Source organism: Leucoraja erinacea, chromosome 20 (assembly GCF_028641065.1).
Source record: "Leucoraja erinacea ecotype New England chromosome 20, Leri_hhj_1, whole genome shotgun sequence".
In the NCBI taxonomy this organism is placed as follows: Eukaryota; Metazoa; Chordata; class Chondrichthyes; order Rajiformes; family Rajidae; genus Leucoraja; species Leucoraja erinaceus.
In genome coordinates, this window is record NC_073396.1 from 32,205,545 (window position 1) to 32,221,649 (window position 16,105).

Below are 16,105 nucleotides of genomic sequence, written 5' to 3' on the forward strand. Positions count from 1 at the left end.
CTAAAGGTCCCATTGAGAAGAGGAGTTGAGTAAAGGAGCAAAGAGGTCCTTCTGCAGTTGTACAGAGCCCTAGTCAGACCTCACCTGGAGTATTGTGTGCAGTTTTGGTCTCCAAATTTGAGGATGGACATTCTTGCTATTAAGGGAGTACAGCGTAAGTTCACAAGGTTAATTTCTGGGATGGCGGGACTGTCATATGCTGAGAGAATGGAGCGGCTGGGCTTGTATACTCAGGAATTTAGAAGGGTGAGAGGGGATCTTATTGAAACATCAGATTATTAAGGATTTGGATGCGCTAGAGGCAGGAAGCATGTTCCAGATGATTAAGTTTAGGAATAAGGGGTAAGCCATTTAGAACGGAGATGAGGAAACACTTTTTCACACAGAGAGATGTGAGTCTGTGGAATTCTCTGCCTCAGAGGGCGGTGGAGGCCGGTTCTCTGGATATTTTCAAGAGAGAGCTAGATAGGGCTCTTAAAGATAGCAGTCAGGGGATATGGGGAGGAGGCAGGAACGGGGTACTGATTGGGGATGATCAACTGTGATCACATTGAATGGCGTTGCTGGCTCGAAAGGCCAAATGGCCTGCTCCTGCCCCCATTGTCTATTGTCCATTGAGAACTGCCATGAAGAGCTCTTGGCAGGTCCCACCTTGCACCCAACTTGGTCCTCCTTACATAACTCCTTAAATTCAGCAGTGGCATTTCTAGATCCACACTGAAGCCCCAGAATTCGTGCTGTTTACAAGCGCATTTTGTGAGTAAGAAACAGGCCCACCCCACTGCCCCATGAGATATTACTTTAAACCAATGAAGATTTAGCACAGGTTTCCATGAGTTTCACAATTTCTAGCTCAGCAAGCTGCATTGCAGATTATATTCACTTGATAAAATGTTCCAAATACCTAACCTGCAGGGAAATGGTAAACTACTAGAGATTTTGAGCATACTGAACTCAAAGCAAGGCCACTTTCCACAGCAAAAGTACGAAGCAGTGCATGCGACTCTCTATCTAAGATGTTTTAACTGAAAGCTCCAGGAAGAATCCCCATGGACTCTGGTGGAACATTGGCCATCATTATTTTGCATTAACCATGGGGTATAAATGCAGACGAGATGACTGGTCAGCATTTTACTGACCTTATCAGTTTCCCAAAGGACAGTTGTTCGGATAAAATTGGCTTCCCTTATTCTTCATCACAGGCGGAATCAATACAATGATCAAATAACATTTCCCTTGGCATAATGCCAACTTAACAATTGGGTATGTGTTCTAATATAAAACAGTGGGGCAAAACTTCACTTGGGTCAACAGTGCCGCAATGAGGAATCACACAATCACATGTTCATGCATAGGGGCCAGAACGCACGTCTGTGAGCGGACGGCGGGCCACATCTATACACATGGATCCCGCCCCAGAGGGCAGGCATCAAATCACGTGTTCACAGAAGGTAGACAAAAATGCTGGAGGAACTCAGCGGGTGAGGCAGCCTCACGCAATCCTTGCTTGTCTCACCCGCTGAGTTTCTCCAGCATTTTTGTCTACCTTCGATTTTTCCAGCATCTGCAGTTCTTCCTTAAACGTGTTCACAGAAGGTGCGCGGCCATGCCAGCGGCTTTGCGCAGGATGCGGTACAGCCAGAGCTCGGCCGCTGCTCGGGGCGTTGCTGCTCGGGGCGCCTGGCCACTGCTCGGGGCGGGCCGGATGATTACAGGGGGGAAAATCCGCCTGCGGGCTGGATGATTTCGGGTTACGGGACGCATTCGACCCAGAGACCGTAGGTTGCCGACCCCTGTTGTAGATGATGGAAAGGCTTTGGGAAGTCAGAAGAGGAATCATACTGCACCAGAAACCCAACATCTCACCTGCTTTGCAGTTGCAGTATTCCTGTTGTCGGTCCAAGTTAAGTTTACAACCAATAATGACAACAGGATATTGATTAGTGGATCAGGCATTGGTAATTTCAGTAAATTTCAAGGGCCAGTGCATAAACTTTCCCAATGGAGATGGTCACTGCATTTCAGTAATGGGCAAATGTTATTTCCCACTCGGTGAATGTTGATCCCATGTTTGAATGTTGCTTAGATCTTACAGCGTGCATACCTGCTGCTCCAGTTTTAAAGAAGTTGCAAATTAAATTGAATATTGTGAAATCAATCTGCATCCAAATTCTGACATTATGCACGAGCAGTAAACGTTCACTGTTACATTCAACGCATTGCTTGATATCCCTAACTCTTGCTATTGTTTCCACACTTGCATCAGAAGCCTCTGCTGGCATCCTGTAGATCAGGATTCCTCTCTTCATTGTCTCTTATTCCTGCAAGACCTCCAGCTCTGTGTCCCAAGGCCTTGGTACATGATCAACAAGTCCTGAATGTTCTGGTGTCCTATATGTGAAATGATCTTAGCACCCACCGCCATCATATGGAGGTATAGATTAGCTTTAAGTGGATGATGCAATAACTCCCCACAGAGATTACCTGACAGCTGAGGATTCTTGCACCTTTTGTTTACATTTCAGATTTCCAGGATCTCCATTTATTTTATTGCTCTGGGTAAAGCAGGTGAGTTTTCGTGCTTGATACTGGACATTTATGAAATTGGACTTGCTCTTGATAATGTCCAGAGTGGGGATGGCTGGTTCCATGCAGCAATCATGGAAGAAGTGTGAAGAAAGGTCTCGACCCAAGACGTCACCCATTCCTTCACTCCAGCGATGCTGCCTGTCCCGCTGAGTTACTCCAGCATTTTGTGTCTATCTTCAGGAATCGTGGAAACAGCCCCACAGCACAAATGCTCTCACCCTGCCCGCGGTGCAATCGTAACATACTCTTACAATGCAGTCGTTGCACCTGGTACCTAGCCTTCTCCTGCTACATCACTGGCTTCTCCAGAACAGCAGCACGGAATCTGTCTTCCCTCCACCATCCCAGCTAACGAGGGCAAAATACAGTCCGTAATAAATAAAACAACCAACCTTGAGACACGTTTATGACAGCATGACCCTGGCAATAAATAAATATACATTCTGACCTTCTTGGTTTTCTGCACAAAATAAGATTTCATTCCAAAGATAGACACAAAATGCTGGAGTGTCTATCGGGAAACATCACCCATTCCTTCACTCCAGCGATGCTGCCTGTCCCGCTGAGTTACTCCAGCATTTTGTGTCTATCTTCAGTTTAAACCAGCACCTGCAGTTCCTTCCTATGCAACATTTCATTCCAACAACCCTATTATTGTTTACGTGAGCAACATTTCATACAATCATTACAATCTTGCTTCTCTTATAATACCCAATCAAAGGCTGATGCTAGAATTTTAGCTCAGTGAGCAAGGGGATTGGATTAATCCTTCAAGCTTTGCTTTTTATTTTCAAAATGAATTGCAATAATGGTTTTTCACACTGTAAATAGACCAATCAACCAATGATGAGGGGACCCAGACAACTGATGGAGCATACTTGGTGTTAGGAGACTATTTGTCAAACATTATTTTCAGAATAATAATATTACACGATAATGAATTCCTTAAAAAAAAATTCCCTGGATCCATTTAACTCGAGTGAAAGATTTCAAATATTTCCAAATCCTCACCTTATCCCTTGGTTCTTGGTTCTTGGTTTCTTGGTCCTCCAAAATATTCCAAATGGAATTTAAACTGGAGGTAGTGAAGGGAGGGCTTAATCCAGAAAGGGTTATTGGGAAGAAAGAGCTACTTTAAATTTAGTTGCATCTGGTTGGGTAACTATAGTAGGGTGGAGATTATTCCATGCTTTAATTGTGCGGGGGAAGAACGAATTGCTGTATACATCTGTCTTTGTAGCTGGGATCACAAATTGGATCGAATGCCCTTGTCTGCTCCTAATTGGTTTGGGTTTGGTGTAGGTCTTGTAATCTATGTCGAGCTGACCATTTAACATTGAGTAAAAACAGGTCAAACGGTGAACTTCACGTCTGTCTTGGAGAGGGTTCCACCCCAGAGAATTCAGAAGTTTGGTGACACTCGCTTCTCTCTCATAGGTGTTAGTAACAAATCGAGCTGCCTGTTTTTGGGCACGTTCGATGGAAGACATCCCTTTTAAATGTATCAGTGGTTCATGATTCAAACAATACAAATTATGTAGAAAGTGATTGTAGAAAGTGATAACCTGCATAAATATATAATTTGATTTAAGATCAAAAATATTTATAATATTCTTGAAAGCCATTGGTAAGTAAAGTCACTGCAATTTGATGGGCAGGAGGCATACACATCAGGAAAGTCTGGATTCAAGCAATCCCAGCTTCATGTGGGTTGGTGGATGGATACAATTACCGAAAGGCAACTATATAAGAATAACAATGATGGAAAGATTTTAATCTGACCTGTTTTTTTTACTAAGCATTCCCAAGGCAATCTGGGGGTTCTCAGATACAGCACACAAGAATTGGCAACCCAGATCATATCTCAGTATGAATGGCTTTAGGATTATATTACATCCTTTAAAAGACATAGTTTCTGTCACGTGACTCATTTGTTCACATGAAACTAATTGATAAACCTGTAACATATAAAAAAAATAGGAATACATATAATCTGCAAGCTAGTTTAAGCAACTAAACCATTTATTCAGCTCAATAAATTGCAGACTAAAATAGGTTACAGCAATATTTATGAACATAAATCATTGGATTGAATTCATTTTAACAGCAATACCATTTATTTACATTTTACAGCACCAGGGAAACCAAAAAAAGCTAGAAACGATTCAATTTGCATACCTACGCCACTACAGTACGAATGGGAATCAAGATACAGGGAAGTCAAGCTCCAGAACAGGATGCAACAAGCTAAGTAAGTAAAGTTTATGCATTAAGTAAGTAAATGTCTGAGTGATCAGGTTGGAGAAACTCCATGCACCAATATCATCCGTAACATTCACAACATTTTTCAATTTATTTTACTCTTTCCACAGTTTAAGAATAAGGAGTAAGCCATTTAGAACGGAGACGAGGAAACTTTTTCACACAGAGAGTTGTGAGTCTGTGGAATTCTCTCATTAGAGGGCGGTGGAGACCGGTTCTCTGGATGCTTTCAAGAGAGAGCTAGATAGGGCTCTTAAAGATAGTGGAGTCAGGGGATATGGGGAGAAGGCAGGAACGGCGTACTGATTGGGGATGATCAGCCACGATCACATTGAATGGCGGTGCTGGCTCGAAGGGCCAAATGGCCTACTCCTGCACCCATTGTCTATTGAGCAGTAAAGGAAATGAATCAGGGGTATCAGAGTTGTAACACCAATTGCAAGTGGGAAGATACATGATGTTAAAGCTGGACCTTACCTGCCAGGATACATAAATGAAAGGCAAATGGTACTAGACATAAGGGAGATTCAGCTGCAACTATTGAATACATGGAAGCCTGCAGAGCTCCAATACAGAATGGATGAACTAATGCAAGTGCCAGATACTGAATGAATGACAATGCAATTGTAACCTCGACACATGCCCTGATGTTGATCACATAACCAGCATTGAGGCTTAATATGACTTGGCCTAGAGATGCAAGCTGCATGAACTAATATAAAGCATTAACATTTAGCTTATAATGTAAAATACCAAAGGAAAGAAATGATGTAAATAATGCATGTCCGAGTGATCAGGTTTGAAAAACTCCATGCACTAATATCATCCATAACATTCACAACATTTTTCAATTTAACTCTTTCCATATTTTGCCTTCATCAGGAACCATTTGTAGTATAGCTACAAAATTATATTTTATTTAGATAGTACAACTTTTATTAGATTATGTATATTAAATATATTATAATTTTATAATATCTGTAAAATTATTAATAACTTGACTAAGTGGAACCTATTAGGTCCCTGTCACACAGGAGGCTTGGTCCCCCACCACATTCACCCATAGCCCCCAACTACACAGGCGCAGCTCATTTCCACTCATCCCTAGTACTCTCTCCCCCTCCTCTTCACCCTCCCTGTCCTTTCCCTCTCCTCCCTCCCCTCCCCAATCCCTCCCTCACTCACCCCGTCTCCCCCTCCCTCCTCCCTCTATAACTCTTCTCGATTCCCTACCCCCCTCCTACCCTCTATCCCCCCCCCCCTCCCCACTCCCTACCCCCCCCCCTCTATTCCACCTCCTTCCCCACTCTCCCTCATCACCTCCCTCTTCTTATCCCTCTCCCACTACCCCCCCCCAATCGCCCCTTCACCTCTCCTTTCCCCTACCCTCAGTCCTTCCATAACTCCTCTCCTCTCCCCTCCCTACTCCCCTCCTCTCCCTCTATCCCCATCTCCCCTCGCACTCTCCCTCCCCAGGATCTCGAGGTTGCCGCTCCTCTCCCTTCTTATGTGCCCCGGAGGAGCATCAGCCGTCGGCGCAGATCCTCGGCTCGGCCCGGAAGCACCAGCAACTACAGCGTTGGCGGGGGGAGGGGCAGTGGAGAGCTTGGAGAAAAGACGGAGGAAGAGCCATGAGGGAGAGGGGGGGTATCGCGGGGTAGGGGGCAGGAGCCAGTGAGGGGGACCAGAGGGGAAGGAGCTGGAGCTGCGGGGCGTTGTGATGGCAGTGCGTTTGGGACTCACCGTGGGCGCTGGACGCTCTCCTCCGCTGGGATCAGATTCTCCGCTTTCCGTTTGGCGGGCCATCCCGCGGAGTGACAAGAGAAGAGACCGATCCGCGCACGTGTGGTTTTTAATATTTTCAAACCTCGCTAACTTTTATAATAGACCACCGATCGGAACAAAACTTGGTGCACTCGCAGCACATGAGAACGGTGAGTGAGCTGGCGAAAAATCATAGCGCTATCGCGTACCGTTATTGCGCAAATAGAAAGACCGCACAAACCGGAAGAGCAGAAGATCAAAATTTTAGTTATGTATAGATACACAACGACTCATCAGTATCCCGAAGGATGTGAATTGGAGATGCGTAATTAATCTTTAACAATGTTTATGAGACAAGATTAGAGTAAAATTATTCAAGGTCTGGTAGAATTCTTCACAATAATAAGCCAGTGACATGCTGGAGCAACAACATGTTTTAGGAATAATTCATTAACTGTAATTTTTTTATCTTAGGATTCTTTGTACCCGTCAAGTTGATATATGTCAATGCAAGGGAAAGAGCAACATTTTTTCATATCCAAAGTAAATACCAATCCAAAGATGTATTAGAGAGAGAGTTAGATATAGCTCTTCGGGCTACTGGAATGGGGAGAAAGCTAGAAAGGGGAACTGATTTTGGATGATCAGCCTTGATCATATTAGATGGCGGTGCCTGACTGAAGGGCCGAATGGCCTACTCCTGCACCTTGTTTCTATGTTAAATAAATGATTGTCAAATAAGAAATGACATTTTAGGAAAATATAGAATGTATATTGCAGCATTTCAAATGTATAATATCCCCTTAACTTTTTTAGTATTCAACATTTATATTTTAAACGCAGACAAGTTGAAATTCTGGCAAACAGCCTGATCTGTAAGAGCAGGACTGTCATCAAAATGATGCTGCAAATCTACGATCTTATATCTATTCTAGATTTATAATTGACTTTGTGAATCCTGCCAGTTGATGGGAAGCAAAAACATTTGGCATGGAACAAATCGACTAAGAAAAGCAGGAGAGCTTGCATGCAGTTCACCAAATCTATCTACCTCCATCCCTGCAATTAGAGACCACAAACTGAGAAAACTTGCGTTTTACTCAAGAACCTTTGCTCCCAGCTTTTTATAAATACCTCCTAATATATTCTTATTAACTCCCCATATTGCAGTATATTATCCAAATGCAAGCCAAGACTATAATTGCAATCAAGTTACTTAGCTGCCACAGCTCAATATTGCAATCTTCCCCAGGTACCTTCCCCTGCAACCGCGGAAGATGCAACACCTATCGCTCTACCTCCTCCCTCGACTCTGTCCAGGGACCCCGACAGTCCTTTCAGGTGTCTATCTTCATTTTTTTGTGTCTATCTTCAATTCATACATCAATGATTTAGATGAAGGGATTCAAATTAACATTAGCAAATTTGCAGATGACACAAAGCTGGGTGGCAGTGTGAACTGTGAGGAGGATGCTATGAGAATGCAGGGTGACTTGGACAAGTTGGGGGAGTGGGCAGATGCATGGCAGATGTAGTTTAATGTGGATAAATGTGAGGTTATCCACTTTGGTAGCAAAAACAGGAAGGCAGATTGCTAGCTAAATGGTGTCAAGTTGGGAAAAGGGGAGGTACAATGGGATCTGGGGGTCCTTGTTCATCAGTCAATGAAAGTAAGCATGCAGGTACGGCAGGCAGTGAAGAAAGCAAATGGCATGTTGGCCTTTATAACAAGAGGAGTTGAGTATCGGACCAAAGAAGTCCTTCTGCAGTTGTACAGGGCCCTAGTGAGACCACACCTGGAATATTGTGTGCAGTTTTGGTCCCCTAATTTGAGGAAGGACATTCTTGCTATTGAGGGCGTGCAGCCTAGCTTTACAAGGTTAACTCCCGGGATGGCGAGACCGTCATATGCTGAGAAAATGGAGCGGCTGGGCTTGTATAATCTGGAGTTTAGAAGGATGAGAGGTGATCTTATTGAAACATATAAGATTATTAAGGGTTTGGTCACGCTAAAGGCAGGAAACATGTTCCCGATGTTGGGGGAGTCCAGAACTAGGGGCCACATTTTAAGAATAAGGGGTAAGCCATTTAGAACGGAGACGAGGAGATACTTTTTTCTCACGGAAAGTTGTGAGTTTGTGGTATTCTCTGCCTCAGAAGGCGGTGGAGGCCGGTTCTCTTTTAAGAGAGAGCTAGATAGGGCTCCTAAAGATAGCGGAGTCAAGGGATATGGGGAGAAGGCAGGAACGGGGTACCGATTGGGGATGATCAGCCATGATCACATTGAATGGCGGTGCTGGCTCGAAGGGCCCAGTGGCCTACACCTGCACCTAATGTCATTTGTCAAGTCAATTGGTTTTGGGTTCAAGTCTCATTCCAATGTTTTTTGCACAAAACCTGAAAATGTCATGCAGAGCTGGCTGACATGCTCCACTTGGCTGAGAATTGGATAAAGGCTTCACATTCCCTCCTAGAAAAAGCCATCAAATATGCTATTGCATTATTTCAAAGATGGGCGCAAATCAACATGCAAATTTCCATTTAACCTTACATAGAAACATGGGAACATAGAAAATAGATGCAGGAGTAGGCCATTCGGCCCTTCGAGCCTGCACCGCCATTCAATATGATCATGTTTGATCATCCAACTCAGTATCCTGTACCTGCCTTCTCTCCATACCCCCTGATCCCTTTAGCCACAAGGGCCACATCTAACTCCCTCTTAAATATAGCCAATGAACTGGCCTCAACTCCATTCTGTGGCAGAGAATTTGAGAGATTCACCACTCTCTGTGTGAAAAATGTTTTTCTCATCTCGGTCCTAAAAGATTTCCCCCTTATCCTTAAACTGTGACCCCTTGTTGTGGACTTCCCCAACATTGGGAACAATCTTCTTGCATCTAGCCTGTTCAACCCCTTAAGAATTTATTTGTTTCTATAAGATCCCCCCTCAATCTTCTAAATTCTAGCGAGTACAAGCCGAGTCTATCCAGTCTGTCTTCATATGAAAGTCCTGACATCCCAGGAATCAGTCTGGTGAACCTTCTCTGTACTCCCTCTATGACAAGAATGTCATTCCGCAGATTAGGAGACCAAAACTGTACTCAATATTCCAGGTGTGGTCTCACCAAGACCCTGTACAACTGCAGTAGAACCTCCCTGCTCCTATACTCAAATCCTTTTGCTATGAATGCTAACATACCATTCGCTTTCTTACAGTCTGAAGAAGAGTTTCAGCCCGAAACGTTGCCTATCTCCTTCGCTCCATAGATGCTGCTGCACCTGCTGAGTTTCTCCATCATTTTTGGGTACCATTCGCTTTCTTCACTGCCTGCTGCACCTGCATGCCTACTTTCAATGACTGATGTACCATGACACCCAGGTCTTGTTGCATCTCCCCTTTTCCTAATCAGCCACCATTCAGATAATAACAAAGAAACATAGAAAAATATTTAAAAGGCATTTTAGAACCAGGCTGGGAGCAAACTTGCAAAATGTTGTTTCTAATATTTCAAAAATACCTTGTACTTCCTTATTCAGAGGTTTGGGACATCCCAAAGTGACGAACGATGTCAGAGGATAAATCCAAATGTTGCATTTTCCACGAGGACAGCAACACAGCAGGTCTGAACGTTGTTTCCCAACTTCAGCAGAGGCCGCTGGAAAGTGCATTGAGATGGAAATTGGCAAATATTCCCCTCCATTAGCCAAGGAATGCTGTAGCCCCAGGCCAAGAATAGAAACATTTACCCACCATTGCACCAAGAGCAGCTATGTTGGTGCAAGCCCCAAAACCTGAACTTGCCTGTTTTGTCAAATTCCATGTCTGGCCATGTAACGCATTTACCCAGTCAATAATTGGAAAGCTGAAAATGATAGTGCTTTCTGTTTTGTGTTCATTTCCTTCCTGTTTTCGAGTCATCTGGAGGAAATTGATCACATCATTCGCGACTCTGGAATCCAGAATCAGATTGAATATAGACAAAAGTACAGGAGAAACTCAGCGGGTGCGGCAGCATCTATGGAGCGAAGGAAATAGGCAATGTTTCGGGCCAAAACCCTTCTTCACACTGATGTAGGGTGGGGAGGGGGGGCGACGGGAAGAAGAAAGGAAGAGGAGGAGGGCTGAGGGAGAGCTGAGAACGAGAGGAGACAGCAAGGGCTACCGGAAATTGGAGAAGTCAATGTACAAGCCGCTGGGGTGCAGACTCCCAAGGTGCTCACCTCCAATTTCCGGTGGTGCTCACTCTGGCCATGGAGGAGGCCCAGGACAGAAAGGTCGGATTCGGAATGGGAGGGGGAGTTGAAGTGCTGAGCCGCTCCCTCCATAACTCCCTGGTCAATTCTTCTCTTCTCACCCGCACCACCCCTTCCCCGGGCACTTTCCCTTGAAACTGCAGGAGATGCTACACTTGTCGCTTAACCTCCCCCCTCGACTCCATTCAAGGACCCAAGCAATCGTTCCAGGAGCGACAGAAGTTCACCCGCATCTCCTCCAACCTCATCTATTGCATCCACTGCTCTAGATGTCAGCAGATCTACATCAGTGAGACCAAGCGTAGGCTTGGTGATCGTTTCGCCGAACACCTCCGCTCGGTCCGCATCAACCAACCTGAGCTCCCTGTGACTCAGCACATCAACTTCCCCTCCCATTCCGAATCCGACCTTTCTGTCCTGGGCCTCCTCCATGCCCAGAGTGAGCACCACCGGAAATTGGAGGAGTAGCACCTCATATTCCGCTTGGGCAGTCTGCATCCCAGCGGCTTGAACATTGACTTCTCCAATTTCCGGTAGCCCTAGCTGTCTCCTCCCCTTCTCAGCTCTCCCTCAGCCCTCTGGCTCCCTCCTCGTCCTTTTCCCTTCCCCCCCCCCCCCCCCCCCCCCACATCAGTCTGAAGAAGGGTATCGGCCGAAACGTTGCCTATTTCCTTCGCTCCATAGATGATGCCGCACCCGCTGAGTTTCTCCAGCACTTTTGTCTACCTTCGATTTACCAGCATCTGCAGTTCCTTCTTGAACATCAGACTGAATATATTCAATAACATAATTATTTGGACTTTTGCTATTTTGATGATATTTTGGGACTCCAAAGGGCCAAAAAACATAAGTGACTAACAGTACAACTGTCAGCATTCCCCTACGCTGTCTTTTTAGAAACATAGAAAATAGATGCAGGAGTAGGAGTAGGCCATTCGGCCCTTCGAGCTGGCACTACCATTGAATATGATCATGGCTGATCATCCAAAATCAGTGCCCCGTTCCTGCTTTTCCCCCATATCCCTTGATTCCATTAGCTCTATATTTAGGCTTATATTAAAACTATTAATAATTTAAACTATTACTATTTGGCCCTATATTAAAACCCCTGTATTTTAATTAAATACATCCATGATGCCTTTGTCTCCTCCCTTTATCTCTGTCCCCTCATCCCCCAGCCTCAGCAATTGTTTCTACTTTACCTAAGTCTTCCTTACATTTCCCAACAGGGTGAGTCTATTCAACGGGGATCCCTCAGCGAAGGCCCATGTCCGTCTAGACACTGAAAGGTTTAGATTGCACCATCAGGCTCCACATCTCTCCCCATTCCCCCCATTTTGGTAAACCCGCCCTCAAAAGACTAATACCACATCAAGCATCGCTGATTAGGTGCCAACATCGATGCAGGAACCTGCAAAGCGAAAATTATTGAAATATTCCTGCTGCTACTGCAGGCTGCCCGGTGCGTTTGGTCGCAATCCTACCACTGCATTGAGCTCAAATCGCAGAGAAATCTCCAGTCAGATACATAAACAAATGTAAGCAATTGCCCACACATATAATACACATGTAAAGCTGCATACACACGTACAACAATCTCACATGTTATTTTAACTAACATAATCCTACAGAGGAACTAACATAGTCCTACAGAGAATTCTACAGAGGAACAGATTCCTAATCCCAATCTAAAATGGCAACATTTATTTTTGATTTAACGAATAATCGTAGAAAGGAGGTTTCAGGGTGACATAAACGCAGGCAATTGATTTCTGAACACATTCTTATATAATGGCTGTAACAAAATCCAAACACTCATTCTACTGATACCAATCAATGATCAAAACACTTAATTCAGACAGGCCCGAGATGGTGCAGTGAAGCCCGTTACACCAGCAAGGTTTAGGCAGAGAAAAAGATAGCAAGGGGGGGGGGGGGGGGGGGTGAAAGATTTCAACTATAGTGTTAACATGTAAACAAAGCTGTCAGCAGTCTAGAAAAAAATAAATTAACACACAGGGGTTGATAGTTCGATGATGGGGAGTTGAAAGATGTATGATTAATATGTGAAATGCAGGTGCTGGTTTACGTTGAAGAATAAACACAAAATGCTGGAGTAACTCAGCGGGTCAGACAGCATCTCTGAAGAGAAGGAACGGGTGACTTTTCGAGTCGACCCTTCATCAGATGAATACATTGATCAGGACCTCACCTCCTCGGCTTGTTTCCTGAGCGACTTCTCCCTCTCGTACTGGGTGAGCAACTGCTCGTTGTCCTCCCGGATCAGCTCCAGTTCCACTTCGTGCTCCTGGTTTTCGGTGAAGACAGAGTCGAGGTTCTCCAGCACATTGACGACCAGCGGCATCAGCTCCTTCACCACCTCCTCATCGTACTTGTGGATCAGGTGCTCGAACTCGCGGTAGATGCTGTTGGCCAGGCCCGACACCCGCTCGGACATGACCGACACCGAGCAGTCATCCTGGTAAACCACCCCGTCATCCAGCTCCATCATCTTCCCGGCTGCTGCTGGCGGTGCTGGCGGTGGTGGAGAGAGGGAAACAGACAGGGGGGTAAATCTGCGCTCCCGGCCGGGGAGAGGGAGGGAGGGAGGGAGGGAGGGGGGGAGGAGGGGAGAGAGAGAAAGGAGCAGTCACAGGTCCTCCTCTGCAGTCTCAGTGCATCTTAATGCAACGCCCAGTCCTTGTCCGCCGGCCCAGTCCCCGTGTGCCCCCTCGCTGTGCCGAGCACCAGCCGCCCTCCCGGGCTACAGACAATAGCGCTCAGTCCCTGCGCCTCTGTGTGTGTGTGTGTGTGTGAGTGTGCCCCGCTCTCACACAGTCACATCCAAAGATTATAGAGGAGCTCCTCTATAATCTTTGGTCACATCCACAGGTCCAGCCCCAGCCACAGTCACAGTGCCAGCCCCAGTCCCAGTCCCAGCCACACACACAGCCACAGCCACAGTGCCGTCACCGCGCAGTCAGCCCCAGTCCCATCTGACGTCAGGAGCCTCAGCCGTCTCCGCATTATCAGCTGGCTGTGAACCTCCCTCTGACCTCCCCTCTGGGCCTCTCTCCTCTGCCTTATGGGAAACGCGATCGAACCCCCCCCCCCCCCCTCCTCCCCCTCCATATTCCTCCTTCCTCCTCCCTCCCTCCTCTCCTTCCCCCCCCTCCCACCCTCCTCCTCTCTTCCCCATTTCCTCCTCTCCTCTCTCTCTCCCTCCTCTGTCCCCCCCTCTCTCTCTCCTCCTCCTCTACTCACTCTCCCTCCTCATCTCCCTACCTCCATCCTTCTACCGCTCCCCCACTCCCCCCTCCTCCCCCCCTCTCCATCCTCACTCTCCTCCTCTCTCTCTCTCCCTCCCTCCTCCTTCTACCCCTCCCACTCTCCCTTTTCCCTATGTCTCCTCTTTCTCTCTCCCTCCATCCCTCTCCCTCCTCATCTCTCTCCCATCTCTCTCTCCTGTTGTCTCTCTCCCTCCTCGATCTCCCTCCCTCCATCCTTCTCCCATCTCCCACTCCTCCTCCCTCTCCCTCCCTTGCAGCCACAGCAACCCGCCTGCAAGCTCCTTGCTCCCCGCCGCTGGCCCATTATTATCTCAGGTGGCAGCAGTTCTACCCCTCTCTCCCTCCCTGATGCATGAAATGATTGATTGATAAACATCATATAGGAACTGAGTTTACCACCTTTCAACGGGCACTGAAGAGGATGGGAATTTTTTGTTTGGAAGGCGCTGAAGTGGCCTTTAAAATTCTGGACAGATTTGATATGGAAGCAGAAAAATATGGACCTTTAGTAAGAAATTATGAATAATAATTATTACAGTAGGGAATTAGGAGATTGTTGAGTTCATTCACGGAATATGCAGTTTCTAGCAAGGCTACCATTTATTACCCACCCTTGAATGCCCAGCTCGTAAAGGTACTCTACATGTCCTCCAGAGATGCTGCCTGACCTGCCGAGTTGCTCCAGCACTTTGTGTCCTTTCAGTTTCTAGTTAATGGTGTCTGAATGGCAACAACTGTCACTGTTGAGCTATCACGTTACAGGTGTGCAAGACATTGGTGAGGCCACAGTTGGAGTATCGTGCTCAGTGTTAGTCACCCTGCAACAGGCTTGATGCCGTTAAGCAGGAAAGAGTTCAGAGAAGATTTACGAGGACGTTGCCAGGACTTGAGAGCCTGAGTTGTAGGGAGAGGTTGGGTAGATTAGACTTTATTCCTTGGAGTACTTGCGGCTGAGGGGAATAGATAGGGTGAATGCACAGGTCCAGGGTAGTGCAATCAAGAACTAGAGGGCATAAGAGGATAGATTTAATAGGAACTGGAGGGGCAATTGTTTCACACAGTGTGTGGTGGGTATATGGAATGAGCTGCTCAAAGAGGTAGTTGAGGAAGTTGCCATAACAACATTTAAAAGACATTTGGAAAGGTACATGGATAGGAAAGGTTCAGAGGGATATGGGCCAAACGTGACTAGCTTAGATGAGCATCTCGGGCTGTATGGGCGAGTTGGGCTGAAGGGCCTGTTTCTGCGCTGTATGGTACTACCTCTGCATGTCTGCTTTTTGTTCATGTTTGAACCAAGGTCACGACAAGGTCCAGACTTGGATAATCCTGCTGAAATCCATTGTGCACATTGAGTGATATTTATTCAACAACATTATTCACAATTCCTTCGATCACTGTTGAGAATTGAGTGTGAGCTGCCATGATGATTGCATTGGAAGACATACTGGCAATTTGACGCTTTGTTCGGGTAGGAACCAGTTTTGCAGCCCCACTAGACCAGCTCGGCCAATTCATGACTAATTCAGGAGCACAATCCTTCATCTGTACAATCACGATGTTGCCAATAGCTGTCGGCTTTACTGTTTTCTTTACTTTTTTCTCTCATTTATCATATTGTTTCCAGTGTACTATGTTTACATATTCTGTTGTGCTGCAGCAAGTAAGAATTTCATTGTTCTATCTGGGACATATGACAATAAAACACTCTTGACTCCTGTTGACTATTTGATGCTTTCTGCCTCATTTTCATGTGAAGTAAATTAATTTGGCTGTAGATTAGCTCCCTATGATGCATCCCTAGGATGAGTCTGAGATGGACCATTTATGGCCAATAATTTGTGCTAAAGATTTATGCAAATGCTTTAGTCTTTTGCACTCATAGCCTGGGGTTCATCCGTCACTGAAGAAGGGTCTCGATCCGAAACGTCACCTTTTCCTTT

The 16,105-nt window shown here is 45.8% G+C and overlaps 1 protein-coding gene across 1 annotated transcript in view; it reads right to left on the reverse strand.

Annotated features, from left to right (window-relative positions):
- The window catches only part of mapk8ip3 (mitogen-activated protein kinase 8 interacting protein 3), a 166,619-nt gene extending 152,802 nt beyond the window's left edge, over positions 1-13,817 (reverse strand). Inside the window, 1 exon segment of the mRNA XM_055651804.1 lies at positions 13,085-13,817. Coding sequence (XP_055507779.1) covers positions 13,085-13,384 — 300 coding nt within the window. The 5' untranslated portion in view covers positions 13,385-13,817.
- Between the last annotated feature and the right edge of the window lie 2,288 nt (positions 13,818-16,105).